This window comes from Mya arenaria, chromosome 2, assembly GCF_026914265.1.
Source record: "Mya arenaria isolate MELC-2E11 chromosome 2, ASM2691426v1".
Classification (NCBI taxonomy): Eukaryota; Metazoa; Mollusca; class Bivalvia; order Myida; family Myidae; genus Mya; species Mya arenaria.
This window is the reverse complement of record NC_069123.1, coordinates 40,775,818-40,790,742: the sequence shown is the minus strand read 5'-3', so window position 1 is coordinate 40,790,742 and position 14,925 is coordinate 40,775,818. Positions and strand designations below refer to the sequence as shown.

The following is a 14,925-nucleotide window of genomic DNA, read 5'->3' as shown; positions in this document are numbered from 1 at the left end:
AACTTCATGAAGTCAATATGATCTTGAATATATGAAACTTCCACCATCACAGGCGTATCCAGAGGAACTGTCCTCAGAAACTCCATGGCTGCTCATCAATGCGTTTGATGAACTCTTGTCCAAGATGCAGTCACTGATCAAGAGAGGCCACGACAAGGCAGACTACCAGGCCGATGCACTAATAACATCCATCCCCAGGGTTCAGCAGGCCCTGCAGTCAGAAGGCACATTGATCGGCGACCCCTTCACTCTGAGTGTGTTTGGCAGTTTGGACGACCTGCGGATGGACATCAGTTCATCTATACCATTTCAAGGGTCCACATTGAGTGATCTCACCATCAAAACTGTGGAGTTCTCCATCCAGCTGATGCTCATTCCCCTTCAATCTCTTCTTGCTGATGAGAATCCGATACTTTACACCAGTGATGGACTCTCGTATGAAGCTGCTCACAGGAGTGTGGGAAGTGTTGGAAGTGACTTTGACTTCGAGGGCTTCAAACTGTTTGTACCGGAGGACATTATTACCTACACATCTTACTCAGAAGATTCAATCTTCCAGCTAGTGTCTGTCAGTACTGCAGTTAATCCCTACAGCAGTGATTTTGGAGAAATGAGCACAAATGTTTTGAGCACCGGCTTTTATGATGTTAGCGGAACAGCTGTCACTGTTAAAAATCTTCCTTCAGATAGTTCGGTCATCATGTACATGTTTTTTGCCAATGCCACAAAGTATGAAATAAACTCAACTGGTCTTGTGAACTCGCCAGGCTATAATCCTTTTGATGGCATGATCTACCATAATAAAACCTTGAATGAAAACACGAGATACGAGACTATTCTGACAATGCCTGTATTAGATGGGGAGTCTATGCATGTTCAAGTCAGAGTGAACTTTTCTGGATTTCCGAATGCTGTGTTGACGGCGAAATTGAAGAAGAACGGTGAACAATATTCATCAACTCTTTCGCTCAATGATGAGTTGATGAGTGACTTACAGGCTGACCACAGAAATTACACTTTCTACATACCACCCAGGTCAGTTTAAAAGCTCTACACAGCTTATATTTGTATGTTTTTTGTCTTGCAGGCTGAAAATAATTTTGTATCTTTTCTTATATGTCATTCACTTGGTCTTTTTTCAAAATAAATTGAATTGACTAGTCTTTATGTGTTTATATAAAGGTACATTGAGGAAGTTTGTATGCCTTTACAGATGTTACATACTATCAAGTTGAAAATGTTTTTGATTAATGGTTTCCTGCTCTTACTAAGTATTGTCTTATTTCCTTGTAGTGAGATTGACCTAGCAAGTGACGTGTTCAAACTAGAAGTCGAATCCACCCACACAGCGACTGTGTTTGTAGGCATTTACAACGCGAAATGCCACTACTTTGATGAAGACACGGTGTCCTGGCAGGACACTGGCTGCGTTCCCATGACATACTCAATCGCCTACGTGACGGCCTGCAAGTGTGATCACATGACCTCATTTGGTGGGACACTGTTTGTGTCTCCTGATGAACTGGACTTCACAGACCTCACAGTAAGTGGGATTTTCTATTTTCATTAACAGTATGTTTAAATAAAAGTACATAAAAACATTCAACTTGACACAGAGTTTAAAAACAATGAGATTGTGATGGTTTCCTTTAAATTATAAGGTTCTTCAAGGAATAATGAAAATCAAAAGAACCAGTCATGGATTGTGGCTTCTTCTACATTAAAAACTCCTATTGATATAAACAATAATTGCTAATTTGAATAACATTTACAGAGACTGGACATTGCCAACAACCCAGTAGCGATAATCACGTGTAGCGTCCTGGTGTTCGTGTACATTTTGTTGGTGGCTGCGTGTCGGAGGATGGACATTCTTGACATCAAAAGGATCTCACTTATTCCGATGTGTGGGAAGGATGGCTCATTCAAGTACGAAGTCACCGTTGTAACTGGACGCCTGCCTGGAGCTGGTTGGTAGCTTTAGTGTTACGCACATCTTGTGTACTTTGTTTTCAGTTTTAATGGATATATGGAAGAGTTCATAAAAAGTTGATAATATTGTTTCTGTTCAATGTTACAATAGTAGTATATCTTTGAAAATAAACAGTAAACTTTGTAATAGTGTTAATATAAGAACAGAAGATCGTTATTTATGACAACCTAGTACTTTCCTTGTTTCAGGTACATCAGCCCATGTTGGCATTCGACTGCATGGAGAGTATGGCAAGTCAGCACGCCAGCATGTGGGCAAGGCAGGAGCATTCAAGCGGAACTGCTCAGACACATTCATGATCGCGTATGAGGTAAATCTTGGGGACTTGCAGAAGATTACCATCTGGCATGATAACACGGGAATGTCGCCATCCTGGTACCTGAGTCATGTGATTGTCAACGACCTCCAGACAGACCAGAAGTACTACTTCTTTGCGAACCAGTGGCTCTCTCTCGAGATGGAGAATGGAATCATCTCAAAGGAAGTGAAAGTGGCTGGTATGTGTGTACACGAGTCATATAAAGGCTGAATTGAGTATGTATAGATTGCCTGAAAAGTCTTAAATGCTATGGTTACTAAGATGTTTTTGATAATATAAGTTTTTGCTACTAACATGTTATTAAGATCTGCTGGACCAATTTGAATATATTTAACATTCCTCATTATTATGTGCCATGTTTAATGAATTCAGGAGCAAAGGAGATGAACAGATTTGGCCACAGGATGTCAACTGCCATGTTCAATGCTCTTGCTGACAAGCACCTGTGGCTGTCATTACTGAACCGTCCAGCACAGAGCAGGTTCACCCGCGTACAGCGACTAACCACCTGCTTTACACTCTTGTTCATGTTCATCGGAGTAAACGCAATGTGGTACGGACTGCTGAAGACGTCAAATGAAGACCTTGGATGGGATGATTTTGGCTGGGAGGAGATAGTTCTGGCTCTCGTCAGCAATGTTATGGTCATACCCTTCAGTATCGGCATAGTCTTCCTCTTCAAGAAGAGTCGAGCGAAGGTGAATACATTCCTTTCATATTTTTCTTTACAAAGCAAAAAGACTTAAGTGCTGATTCATTGAAAGTTATTACTACTGGTATTTATTCATTGTTGTAAGATTTATGAACTTTCATTTTGTGTATAAAAATACAGTCTGAAATTATTACAAATGAAAGTCAAGGTGTAGATTTATTGCAATTTTCAAAAAATTATAAACTGTTCCTAAATTTTTCGTAACATAAAAGTGATGGACAAAATTCTTAAATAGTTTACATTATATTGCAGCCCAACTTTTTGAGGGACCTGCAGAAGCCTATGACAGCCCAGACACTGGAGATTGAGGATGTCTGTGATAACTCACAGTCCGGCAGCTTCGAGAGCAGCAACACAGGCGCTATACCCTACGACTTGGAAAGGGAGAGCACCATTGACTCTGTGCCGGTAAGTCTATAGCCTTAAATCATTTAATTTTAAACCACACAGAAAATGGCTCTTGCACAAAAATATCATAAATCTATCTTCAAAACAGGATTTGATTGGTTTAAACTATATTTATTTCAATATTACAAATACAATTAATTCAGTTACCTGTATACAAATTTTGAGCATAATGAAAATTGACAAAGACTGAAAATGTTATGAATAAAAAGAAATCATGTTATTTATGCACAAAACAAATTTATGGAGACAGTATTAAGAAGAAAGCCTTGAAGCTTATGCTTTGTCTTCATTCTCGCTACATCATTTAATTTAGGAATTATAATTTGAATATGTGTCTTGGCCATGTTCAACAAATTAATTGTAGGTTTTGTAGGTTTTACATCAAGATATTGGATGAGGCTGCTGAAAGTATCATAAATCTTCCCTCTCATTACACATATTCAATACCTGAACATAGTTGTTCCCTGGATTTCAGCACACCCTTGGCGGTGGCCTCCGTCGTTCCCGCCATGTCGCTCAAACCCAGCGTGAGAAGACTGACGACAGCCTCTACAACCAAAAGCCCTCAGTCTCGGTAACCAATACAAGCTCTGAGTCCCCTCTCTGGAACGAGGATGGAATTCTCAAGTGGCCAGACTCTGTGCCGTCCTTTGATGATGGGGCCGACTCGCGTCCCTCTACCAGCTCAACAGTGGCTAACCAGGCAGCACTACGCCAGGCCGCTGGAAAACCTGGGGCTAGGAAAGTATGTTTCACTTCATGTTGTTAGTGCCATGATAGTTAAGAATCATTTGCATAATAATATAGAAAATATTGAAGTATTTTAAAGTGGCGTTTCGATTGTGGCATGATGTCTGAGCATTTGTTAATAATAAAATGTTTTAATTTATCACCAGACAATCAAGGGTAAGGAGGCAGCTCGAGAACTGCTTGACGAGCTGGACAAGATGGAGAATGAGCTGAAGGAATCTGAGACTCGGTCAGTACGGTCACAGGGCAGCAGGCGGTCATCCCACTCGCTCAAGTAAGTACATTAAATTCCTACACAGTTCAATGTGTTTATTGATTCTGAAGTATTTTGGAATTATACTTTATGTGTATGGAAAGCCATATGATGAGATAGGTAGGTTGTGCCTTATCTGGCAAATTTTCTCTTTATTCATGAAAAAATGATGTTTTCAGTCACTTTCCTGATTCTTTTCTATGCACAAAGCACAACTTCTGTGTTGTTTATTAATTTGTCATCATTCATTCGTGTGATTGACTCACTCACCAAACTTGGACTCACCCCATCACAGAAAACCGTCCATGACAAAGTCAAACTGGGGAAGTCTTGAAGACATTCTGCAATCAGACGATGAGAGTGTAGCTGACAGTGGGAAACATGGCCCCATGCGTAAACGTGGCTCCAATGTTAGCCAGTCTGGGAGGAAGTTCAACCCTAGATCTGATCCGAGAATCGGAGGGTAGGTTTAATCATGTCATGACTTCAAAATACCAGAAATACAAGTTATAACCATGTAAAAGTATTGATAAATATCTGAAAGCTGACATGGTGTGAATTAATTTCATGAATTTGATCACATAAACTGCACTTTGGTTTGTGATTTTCCCCGTTCACCAAATAGCTAAACAAATAACTCTGAACCACCTTAATTTTTCAATTTCATCTTTCAAAACTATGCAGACCTGTTTCATATACAGAAACAAGACGTAAACTAGTAGCCATTATTATCCTACATGTTACAGCGGATCTCGTTGGCCACATCCACGTGAGTCTGTGGTCAGTGCAACGTCTGGAGGCTCATTTGTGAATGCTCCACCAGCGACCAGTGGCATTACTGCAGGACTTAGACGTAAGTGGAAAGTGGTGCTCAATGTATATATGTGCATTTAATTAAAATGTGCATAAATGAAAAATACTAAAAATATCAGGTAAGTTTACTTAAATACTTGATAAAGTAAAATTAATATATTACATGTAACCATTATTATGTTTATTATATTTTTGCTTATGTTTTATTTATATTTCAAATTACTTCGAATCTTTGCTTAAAATCATTTTCAGTGTTAATAAATAGGTCTATGAAGTCATTACATATGTGTAATATTTATTGATGTTTTGTTTATTTATTTAGCTGGTTACTATGGTGAGATGACAATGGAGTCACGTGACATCCAGATTCCGGTGTACAAGGAAAAGTGCTCGTTGCCTCCATGGTGTATCTACATCGCGTACACACTGTGTGCCGTTATCACGGTGTTCTCTTCCATCATGGTGATCCTCTACTGCTTCAATTTTGGCTACTCCCAGTCCATGGAGTGGCTCCTTGCTCTGGTTCTCTCGCTGGTTCTTTCCTTCCTCGTTATTGAACCCCTCAAGGTATGGAATTTTATAATGCTGATTAATTACGGTGAAGACAGTCTTACCTTAAAACTTGAAAATGAAATCCCTTGCAGTAATTGCATTATGAAACATTTTTAGCTTGCATTGCAATAGCTCTTGTCAATTGATCTTGTCAGCTTTGTAGCGGTAAAACTTTAACCTTGGCAATAACTGAAATAGTGGCCCATAACTCTTGCTTTACAAGTTATGTCCCTTGATAGTTTGTAAAAGTCATGCTTCAATTCTGGTCTCATTACCTCAAGTTCTGCATCTTGAAAGTTAAAAAAAATCAAGTTGAAGGAAGAACTTTATGGTCGTTATTTAATTATTGTTCAAGATAATTGATTGAAACAGCTTTGTTAATACACCCTCTGGAGAAATTGTTTTTTGAATAACTTCATTGTTTAATTGTAACCATTGCATGTAAATGTGCCTTACTCTATTACACTGTACATAAACAATAATTTCATAGATACTCAAGGTTTGTTTTTTTAAATGATTTTGTAAATAATTTGTTGAATTGAACCCCATCCCAGGCGTTCCTGATTGCCGTCTATGTTGTGGCCATGTTCAAAAATGTGGAGCAAGATGAAGACGATGACTTCATGGACATCACACCCACGTTTGACAACTCTGTGCAAAAACTCAAGGTGAAGACATTGTGAATTTTGTATAAAAACATGTTCAGTGACTGTTTATAAACTTGCCTTTATATTCCTGTATATCATATTTATGCAGTGATCAGTATGTTCTAGCAAAAGTTTTGTTTATAATTCATCCATTGTTAAAGTTAAATTGTAGTAAATTTATTCACTGTTAAATGCCATTGTATTCAAGTGTTCAGACATATATTTATTATTTCAAATAAGTTTTGTTGAAATATATCTATATTTGGATTATTTCTCATCAATAGGATGTGAAATTCAAGCCCATAGCTGGATTTGCCCTTCTTCAAGCTAAGGAAGAGGGCCGTAAGGTCCACCGGATGAATGTGCTGATCCGTCAGTTCATTGCATACGTGTTCTACCTCTGGTTGCTAATGGTGATCGTCTATGTCCACTTCAAGTATGACTCATTCCTGCTCACCAAACACGTGGAGAATGACTTTTTTGTCCCCAAAACAAGCTCTGGACGAAACTTCACTAACTTGCACAGGTTTGTAGATTTGCATATAAATAGCTTAAGTTTACAATAGTTGTGTGTGTTTTCAATAAAAGTACCTGTAATGATCAAGTCATTGCAAATTTTAAAAACCTTGCTGAAAGTGGATAAAAGCTTATGAATTTGATTATTGACATGCTGTTATGGATATAATGCAAGAAAAAAAAGATGGTTATTAATAAAAGATGACACTTGCTTAGAGAAGATGGCATTCAAAGTCAATTTAGATACAAGTAATAACTTAAGGGTTTAATAAAAAAACTATAACCCGAACTTGTTCTCACACAGTACTGAAGAGTTCTGGGATTGGACGGAGCACACTTTCGTGGATGCCCTTTACCTGCGTGACACACATACAGATGAAGAACATGGCTACTTGCTTGGAGCACCACGCGCAAGGCTGATACGTGGAATGATTTGTTAGTATCCAACACCTTGTTAGCTATTAATAATTGTATTTAATACATGGTTTTTGATGTTTTAACATTTTAATTTAACAGTTATTGCCCCTGTTATATTGATAATGTCAAGCATATCTAATCTTCAAATCAATCAGATTGTAATTATACTGATAGTGAAAACAGCAAAACCATGTTTTGTTAGCTGTAATTTACATACCATACTCTTTTCCATCATATATCATAGTAACACTTTTCCATGAAATTGAGAAATTATTTCTTTTTTAATAATTGTATAGACTGCATGCTTTTAACTTCTGTTCATTCCCCCTCCAGCACCATGTATAGCGGCAGATTCAGCAGACCGTTTGGGTGCGTCCACATTGACGATGCGCACGTGTCACGGAGAGGGTCAGTATGATGAGGATACGGATACATACCAGGAGGGCTGGAATGGCTCCAACGCTAATGGATCATGGAAACACTACTCAGCTGCACAGCTAGGAAGGTGAGATTGAGTTGAGGTTTTTGCTAGTAAATGCATGAATAAATGCATGTTAATGATAAAAATGCAGACTTTGTGATACTCTGTTGCTTTTACCTGGTTGCTGTTAACTTAAGGCTTTGCTATACAGTTGTCAGTTACAAAAACTGTCATTTAAGCATGTTTAAGTGAAATTACCACTAATTACTAGAAAACTGATTACCATCAAGTACTGTTGCTTATTTGTATTTTTTTTACTAAAATGTACCGTAAACTTGTCAAATATCATATGTACAATACTTAGTATTAAATTTTATTTTTGGTTATTCCCCAGTAGGCAGAATCCCTTCAATGATAATCATAATCATATTATACCTTTTCCCAATATGTTTCACCTACAGCACACACAAGGTTGGTTATGTGGCCACTTACCCGGGCGGAGGTTACCCCCAGGAGCTGGGCACCAGCTACTACGAGACACTGACTATCATCCAGGATCTAAAGGAGAAGGGTTGGGTAGACCTGCTGACCCGGGCGGTCATATTTGAGTTCTCCATCTACAACCCAGGCACTGACACCACCGCCGTGGTGGCCATACTTGCTGAGTTCCCACTCTCAGGTGGGGTGATGGCCAGCTACGAGATACAGAGCCAGAAGCTGCTCTGGTTCCAGGCTCGGAAAGTGGACCCACTGATGGTGCTCGAGGTAAGAACAAGTCAGATTCTACTTTTTCATGATTATGTATGTTGTCCATTCATAATACACATATACATTATTTTCATTATAATCGAAAATTTATCAACTGAGCTTTATTATTTTTCTTTTATACTGATAAATTGTGTTCATTATATTTTAACTACATGGTAACTTGTTTGAACATAATAATTTGATCTTTTGAACAAATCTTAAATCGAAGTTCAAACTGTCATACAATAAAACTGGGTAATGACATTTTTTTTACTTAAGACAGCCATTGAAATGAAAATTGTTTTTCAGAGTATTCTGTTCCTGGTAGTGATCTACTCCTGGATTCACATCACCCTGCAGATCCGCGAATATGGCAAACAATTCTTCAAGCAGCTCTGGAATTACTATGAAATCCTCACCACACTCATGGCAACCGTGTCCATAGGAATGTACATTGGCTGTGTTGTCGAGGCAACTAATGCCTTCAACAGCCACATTGACAACCAGACTGGTTTCACAAATTTTGAGCGGACTGCATACATACATGTGGGCACGAGATATCTACAGGCCTGGCTGCTATTCCTTCTTATGTACAAGGTTAGTTGTCTTCCCATTAAAACTATAAAAATTTAAATCATTTGCATAAACATGGCATTAAAATGTGAAGGACAGGAACGCTTGTTTTAATATTCATTAATCAACTAACATTCTTATCTTTACTTCTACTATGTTCCTACTGGACCTTGAAGAGTAAATTCAGTGTAGGAAATGGATTTGGAACATAAATATTAATATTCACATGTACAAAAAACCAGTATTACATTAATATTTATGCTTTCATAACATTCAGTTAAACTGAAAATGATCTCATAATCAATTAATTAACCTTGCAGGTTGTTAAGCAGCTACGATTCATAAAGTTCATGCATGTATATGAGGAGATGTTTAGTGACGCTATGGGGCAGTTACTAGGCGCTGGCCTCATCTTTGTCATCCTGCTGCTCACATATGCGCAAGTTGGATATCTGGTGAGTATCGCAGTGGTGGTTGTCCATATAATGACCACCTTTACCTTATATAAGATGTTTATTGAAACCGCTAAAAATCCTTTATGGCCAAAGGCTTCAAATGTAATAAATGATGTTATCCTGTGTAATGTTTGTATTATTTCTTTTGAAAGGAAGTTGGCTGTATAATTATAAGGTGTAAATTGAGATTTTTATAACTAGTTACAAAATATGATACCCTGTACTTTGAATGTCATTCTGAAAGATAATTTTGCCGTTGTCATTGTAGATGTATGGGCGAGTGGTGTCTGGTTTCGAGTCAGTTGGCCACACCATCAACACGCTGCTAGTCATGATCCGCGGCGAATTTGATTTCTGGCCCATGTTAGACTTCCAGCCAGTCTTCAGTCATTTCTATGTGTATTCATACTATGCATTTGCATACGGCCTCCTGGTGGCCTTTGTTATCGCCATCTTACAGAACAGTTACAGGTCAACAAAGTCAAAGCGCTACTTCAAGTCAACCATGGAAATGCAGGACTATGAGATGGTCGAGTTTATGCTGAAGCGCTTCAAACTATGGGCTGGAATTCAGAAGCAAAAACCTGTACGTTACTGTTATTGTAAAATAACTTTCTGTTTCATGTTCCATTTAATAATCAAAGCTTTTGTTCATAAACCTATGGTTTCCAATAATTATATAGTGTTATATTATAGGTATAATTTAAAGAATATTTTAGATACATAAAACATGTTTTGTCTCTAACACGAAACATAACTATAATCTGGGAAATATCACTTGAACCACTTTTTCCAAACAAAAAAAAAGAATATAAAATAAATTCTGTTAAATAAATTCTGTTGTCATTCTTTTCCCCCAGGCATTTAGACATGTTCGATTCCCGGGCCTGCCGTCCATATCTAGTCGGAGCTCATCAAGCTACTCTAACCGTAGCGCGGTTTCCCTGCAAAGTGCACACAGCGTGGTTGCGCAGCAGGAGTTTTCACAGGTCCAGCTCAACAGCATGTTGGCAAGGATGGTTCCCACATGGAATGCTGTGCTCCAGCGCATGGATAAGGTAGGATAGGCAGTCATCTGATCCTTGATATATCTTTACCCAGTTCATTTTTAATTTTATGAAAGTATGAAGTATATTTATATCAACTTAAATGCAGTTTTTGACCTTGGTTTTTCACCATTTAGAAGCAGTTTCACTTAAATTTTATTTATCATCATTTTACCCCTCATTTTCCATAATATTTTGATAAACATCATTGTCATTGTATATTTATATTTGTATTATGGTGAATAATTTCAGATCGAGTCGATAGACAAGGAAGAGGAAAATCTAGTCAAGAAAGCTGAGAATGAGATGAAGGACCTTAATTGGAAGTGTCGAATTAACAAACTTGAGCGAGAAGCTAAGGAGATTCTAGATTGGAAAAATAAGCCCCCTGCTGGGGATGGGAAGCAGGGAAAACAAACACTTTCTAAAAGGCCAATGCAATGTAAAGACAATTCAGATAGGCGAGCTCCTGCTACAGTGACTGGTGCTACAGCTCGCAATCAGGCGTCTGCTCCCTCCTCGGATGACAAGGGGGCGCAGAGTGGGCGTCGGCCTCTCAGTGACCAGGGTGCCAGGGTGGATGCTGCTGCCCCTGGTCCCAGTACTAGGAGAACTTCAAATCAGGAGAAAAGCACACTTCAGAAGTTCTTAAAAACTGTAAAACCTTCCAAAGCAGCGTGGAATAAGTGAACTCAGTTTTAGACGTTTTTGAGCTAATTTATTTCGTTTTTCAAGGGTACACATACATGTGTCAGTGAATGTGCCCGAGGGTTTAAATACAAAAGTTATCTAAGTGATATAAATCATATGCCAAATAACCATAACATGTCTTTCATGAGTGCTATTTGTGAGAAATGACTCACTCAATACCAGTATAGGTATGTAGGAAGATTTAGAACCAGATTGTGATGGGTTCAGTAGCTAGTAATTCTGGAAATGGCCGATAGGCTATGTTGAACTATGGTGACCAAAATGCCTTTGAAAGACAAAAGCTATGCACCATATAAAAAGAGAATGGCTGACAAACATTGTGCAAAAGTATCATAGTTAGGTGCTGGGTCCTAGTAGAAAACTAGCTATATATTCGGAAAGTACCGTGGACGTTTTTGTACGCTAACATGAGGTGCGTGGCTATTAGTACATGGACGGTTCATCTCTTTATGTGCTGCTGATAATTATTTGTGATATATTGATCTTACTAATGTTAAGTCAACAGATATATTTTTGTTCAATACTACTTGTGTGATACAATCATTTTGTGCCAAGTGTCCATTTAATTATAGGCAATGCCACAAGAAAGTAGGATTTTTTTAAAACAATAAATTGTATTTTCTTGTGTTACTGTGCATAATTTAACTTGTTAAATGTCAGTTCGCTTTCTTAGTGCTCATTTTTTTATTTGTTCATTTTCTATAGAGATATATTAGTTTATTTTAGATTTTATTTTTTTGTGTATCACTACAGATAAGTAGTGAATGCTATTTACTTTGTGTTTTAAGTTTATGTAAAGTGTAAGTAACAAAGATTAATGTTTTTTTCTAGATTTTAATCAAACAGCTAGTCTTGCTACATGTATGCATATTTTTTTTGAAGAGTTTCACATTTTTTTATGAAACCACCATTGTTAAGTTCACATGTTATTAACAAGATTAAAGGATATTACATACCCAACATGATCTGGAATTCATGGTATCCCAGAAACATCTTAGGCTTAATTTCCATTGACAAATTCCATAACATATTTATTCTTAATTAATTAAGGAAGAAAAATTATACTGAATACATGCCTTCCAACTAAAAAATAGTAAGGAATGTCTGTTTCTTCAAGAAATACAACACTTCAAAAATGAGCATTTGAGATCAATTATTTGAGAAAAAAAAAGATCTTTAATACAGTTGCATGAAATGAATTTCTCTTTATTTAACATGATACATTTGATGATGGTGGTTAAAACAGCCAAAAACAATCTAACAAACATAAGCTGAATTTAATGTTCCCCCTTGCATTTTAATTAAGGAGAATGGTTCTGTATTTCTTAATTTCTAGAAAATGATAGTTTCGTGTCTCAATGTACTCAAGTATTGTTCTGTGGATAACTTTTTAAATCATATAATGTGATAGTTTTTTATTGCTTTTATCTTATACAATATTCCGTCCATATTACCAATTTGGTACTATGTTATTATTCCATAGTCCTGTTTTCAAGGAGTTTGTGATTTACATTTATACTAATATTTTGTTAAGTTTTGGGCCTTACAATTATTTACTATTTCTCTTGTAACATTTAGTTCATTTAATTGTTACACTATTTCGCTATATTTTATTTGTCGCTTTTCTTAAAAATTCATCATTTAAGAACAGGGAAGATGTTTTTATGAATTTGACTTAACAATTAAAGGGGACACATCCAAAGTGCCAGATTTTATTTGAACATGACAGATTTAAATTATAGATATAAATTATTGTTATTATTGCCATGTATTGCATTCATATTTCCTATTAATGATGCTATTTAAAGTATCATATAGCTTTGCTAATGATTTTATATAGTAAATGCCAATGTTAAAATGACACAACAGTATTACCATATTACAGCTAACAATTTTGTATGAGAAATATTTTAATTTTATTTTTATATATTGTTGAATGTATCTGGTTATTTATTATTGACAAATGAATAACATCTGCATCAATTGTTATTTTACATCATGTACAGCACACTCTAGTTTGAATACCTAGAATATATACAGCACAAATACCCTGGCCTGCTTAATATACATGTATACAGCACAAATCCCGTGGCCCGCTTTATATATACAGCACAAATACCCTGGCCCGCTTAATATATAGAGCACAAATGCCATGGCCTGCTTCATTAAGACTTTGTAATTAAAATTATTAAAGTTTTACTAATTTAATGTTTATCTAGGTGAATTGAATTTTGGCTTGTTTTAAATAAAGCTGTGGAAATGAAAGAAAAATTAAGTTGCTGCCTTACGTGAAATTTCTTCAGAATTAAGAAAATAGCAAAGATCCTTTGATGAAATTGAGGCGAAGATCTTTGGGCTGTCATTATATATATATGCAGTTAAGCTGTAAGGTCAGTGTTTGGTCAGGTATCAAAGTATTTTTTGAAAATATTTTAGATAATAAATATTTGTCTTCTAAGTCTTAATCAAAATTTGTGAGACTTTTACCAATCAAAAACACCTTAAAACATCTTCTTTTAATTGGATGTTGATATAAAAAATAATGTATTTGTGATACATATTTTTATAAAGACGGCTTATAATCTTCATCTTCATTTGCTTGGCTGTGTATTTGAAATGATCTCTTTGATCATAAAGGATTATGTAATTGTGATAGCAATGAAGTTTGGGAAAGTATATCTTACACATGCTACACATGGCTAGAGTTATCTTATACAGACTATATTTTGTTTTTTGCTTCAAAGACAGTTGTTGGTTTTTTGTGTCTAAAATTAAGTAAAAATAACTGAATATTTAAGATTAATGCAATGGACCTAACCTAGAGTTGAAGGTTTTTGTAGTTTACTTGGTGACTTGCAAGTGCCAGACAGGACAGTCAAACCAACCATATTTAAATCTTTGTTTAACCTTGAAAATGGAAAAATAAACGCTATTAAAATACTCAAAAAAAAACCACATAAAGGATATCTAAAGGGCTGATTGAAAATGCATTTGATTTTGGAAAGTCGCTCAAAAATTAGTAGTATTTTCAAAAATCATTTAAAACATAAGAGCAAATTGACAGTTAATTGTTTGTGCTGCATGGTGCATGCGAAACAAGTTATCCCTTGGAATATTCAATATCTGAATACAAGTATTTTATGTTATGTATTTACTATTTAAGTAGTGCTGTAAATCTAAAGAAGTGCTTTAAATGAACATTTGTCAAGGAACAGTATTTTAACATTATACCATGTCCCCTGATCACTTCATACATTATATGTTATTGACGATGTCATGTGACAATTGCAGTTTTTCATGACGGAATAAAATCATCAAACTACTTAATCTTCTTGTTTATATTTTGTTGAAAGGGACTTATTTAAAAATCGTATATTGTCAACAATTTTATTATACTTGTTTGAATTGAGTTGTTCACCAGAGTAGTGTATCTCATTCTGCAGGTATGCGAGCAGTTGTTGGTATGGCATCAACAATTTGTGTCCGGACCATATTAAAATTGGCCATGCAGAGGGCTTTTAAAATAAATTTCATCACAAGACGGTGCATGACATGCAAGTCCTGTCTATAGATCAACGGTCATGGTCACACT

The 14,925-nt window shown here is 36.3% G+C and overlaps 1 protein-coding gene across 5 annotated transcripts in view; it reads left to right on the top strand.

Moving 5' to 3' along the window:
- LOC128204356 (polycystin-1-like) overlaps nt 1-14,655 on the top strand; it is a 65,053-nt gene extending 50,398 nt beyond the window's left edge. For all 5 annotated transcript variants that reach the window (XM_052905801.1, XM_052905794.1, XM_052905789.1 and 2 more), the window contains 21 exons: nt 53-1,035; nt 1,294-1,543; nt 1,775-1,970; nt 2,182-2,490; nt 2,685-3,010; nt 3,277-3,432; nt 3,908-4,177; nt 4,329-4,456; nt 4,731-4,898; nt 5,182-5,288; nt 5,571-5,815; nt 6,355-6,468; nt 6,732-6,973; nt 7,268-7,398; nt 7,714-7,885; nt 8,263-8,566; nt 8,858-9,145; nt 9,442-9,576; nt 9,845-10,162; nt 10,437-10,634; nt 10,875-14,655. In XM_052905801.1, coding sequence (XP_052761761.1) covers nt 53-1,035; nt 1,294-1,543; nt 1,775-1,970; nt 2,182-2,490; nt 2,685-3,010; nt 3,277-3,432; nt 3,908-4,177; nt 4,329-4,456; nt 4,731-4,898; nt 5,182-5,288; nt 5,571-5,815; nt 6,355-6,468; nt 6,732-6,973; nt 7,268-7,398; nt 7,714-7,885; nt 8,263-8,566; nt 8,858-9,145; nt 9,442-9,576; nt 9,845-10,162; nt 10,437-10,634; nt 10,875-11,312 — 5,478 coding nt within the window. In that variant the 3' untranslated portion in view covers nt 11,313-14,655. The remainder of the gene's footprint in view (nt 1-52; nt 1,036-1,293; nt 1,544-1,774; nt 1,971-2,181; nt 2,491-2,684; nt 3,011-3,276; nt 3,433-3,907; nt 4,178-4,328; nt 4,457-4,730; nt 4,899-5,181; nt 5,289-5,570; nt 5,816-6,354; nt 6,469-6,731; nt 6,974-7,267; nt 7,399-7,713; nt 7,886-8,262; nt 8,567-8,857; nt 9,146-9,441; nt 9,577-9,844; nt 10,163-10,436; nt 10,635-10,874) is intronic.
- Nucleotides 14,656-14,925: the final 270 nt, after the last annotated feature.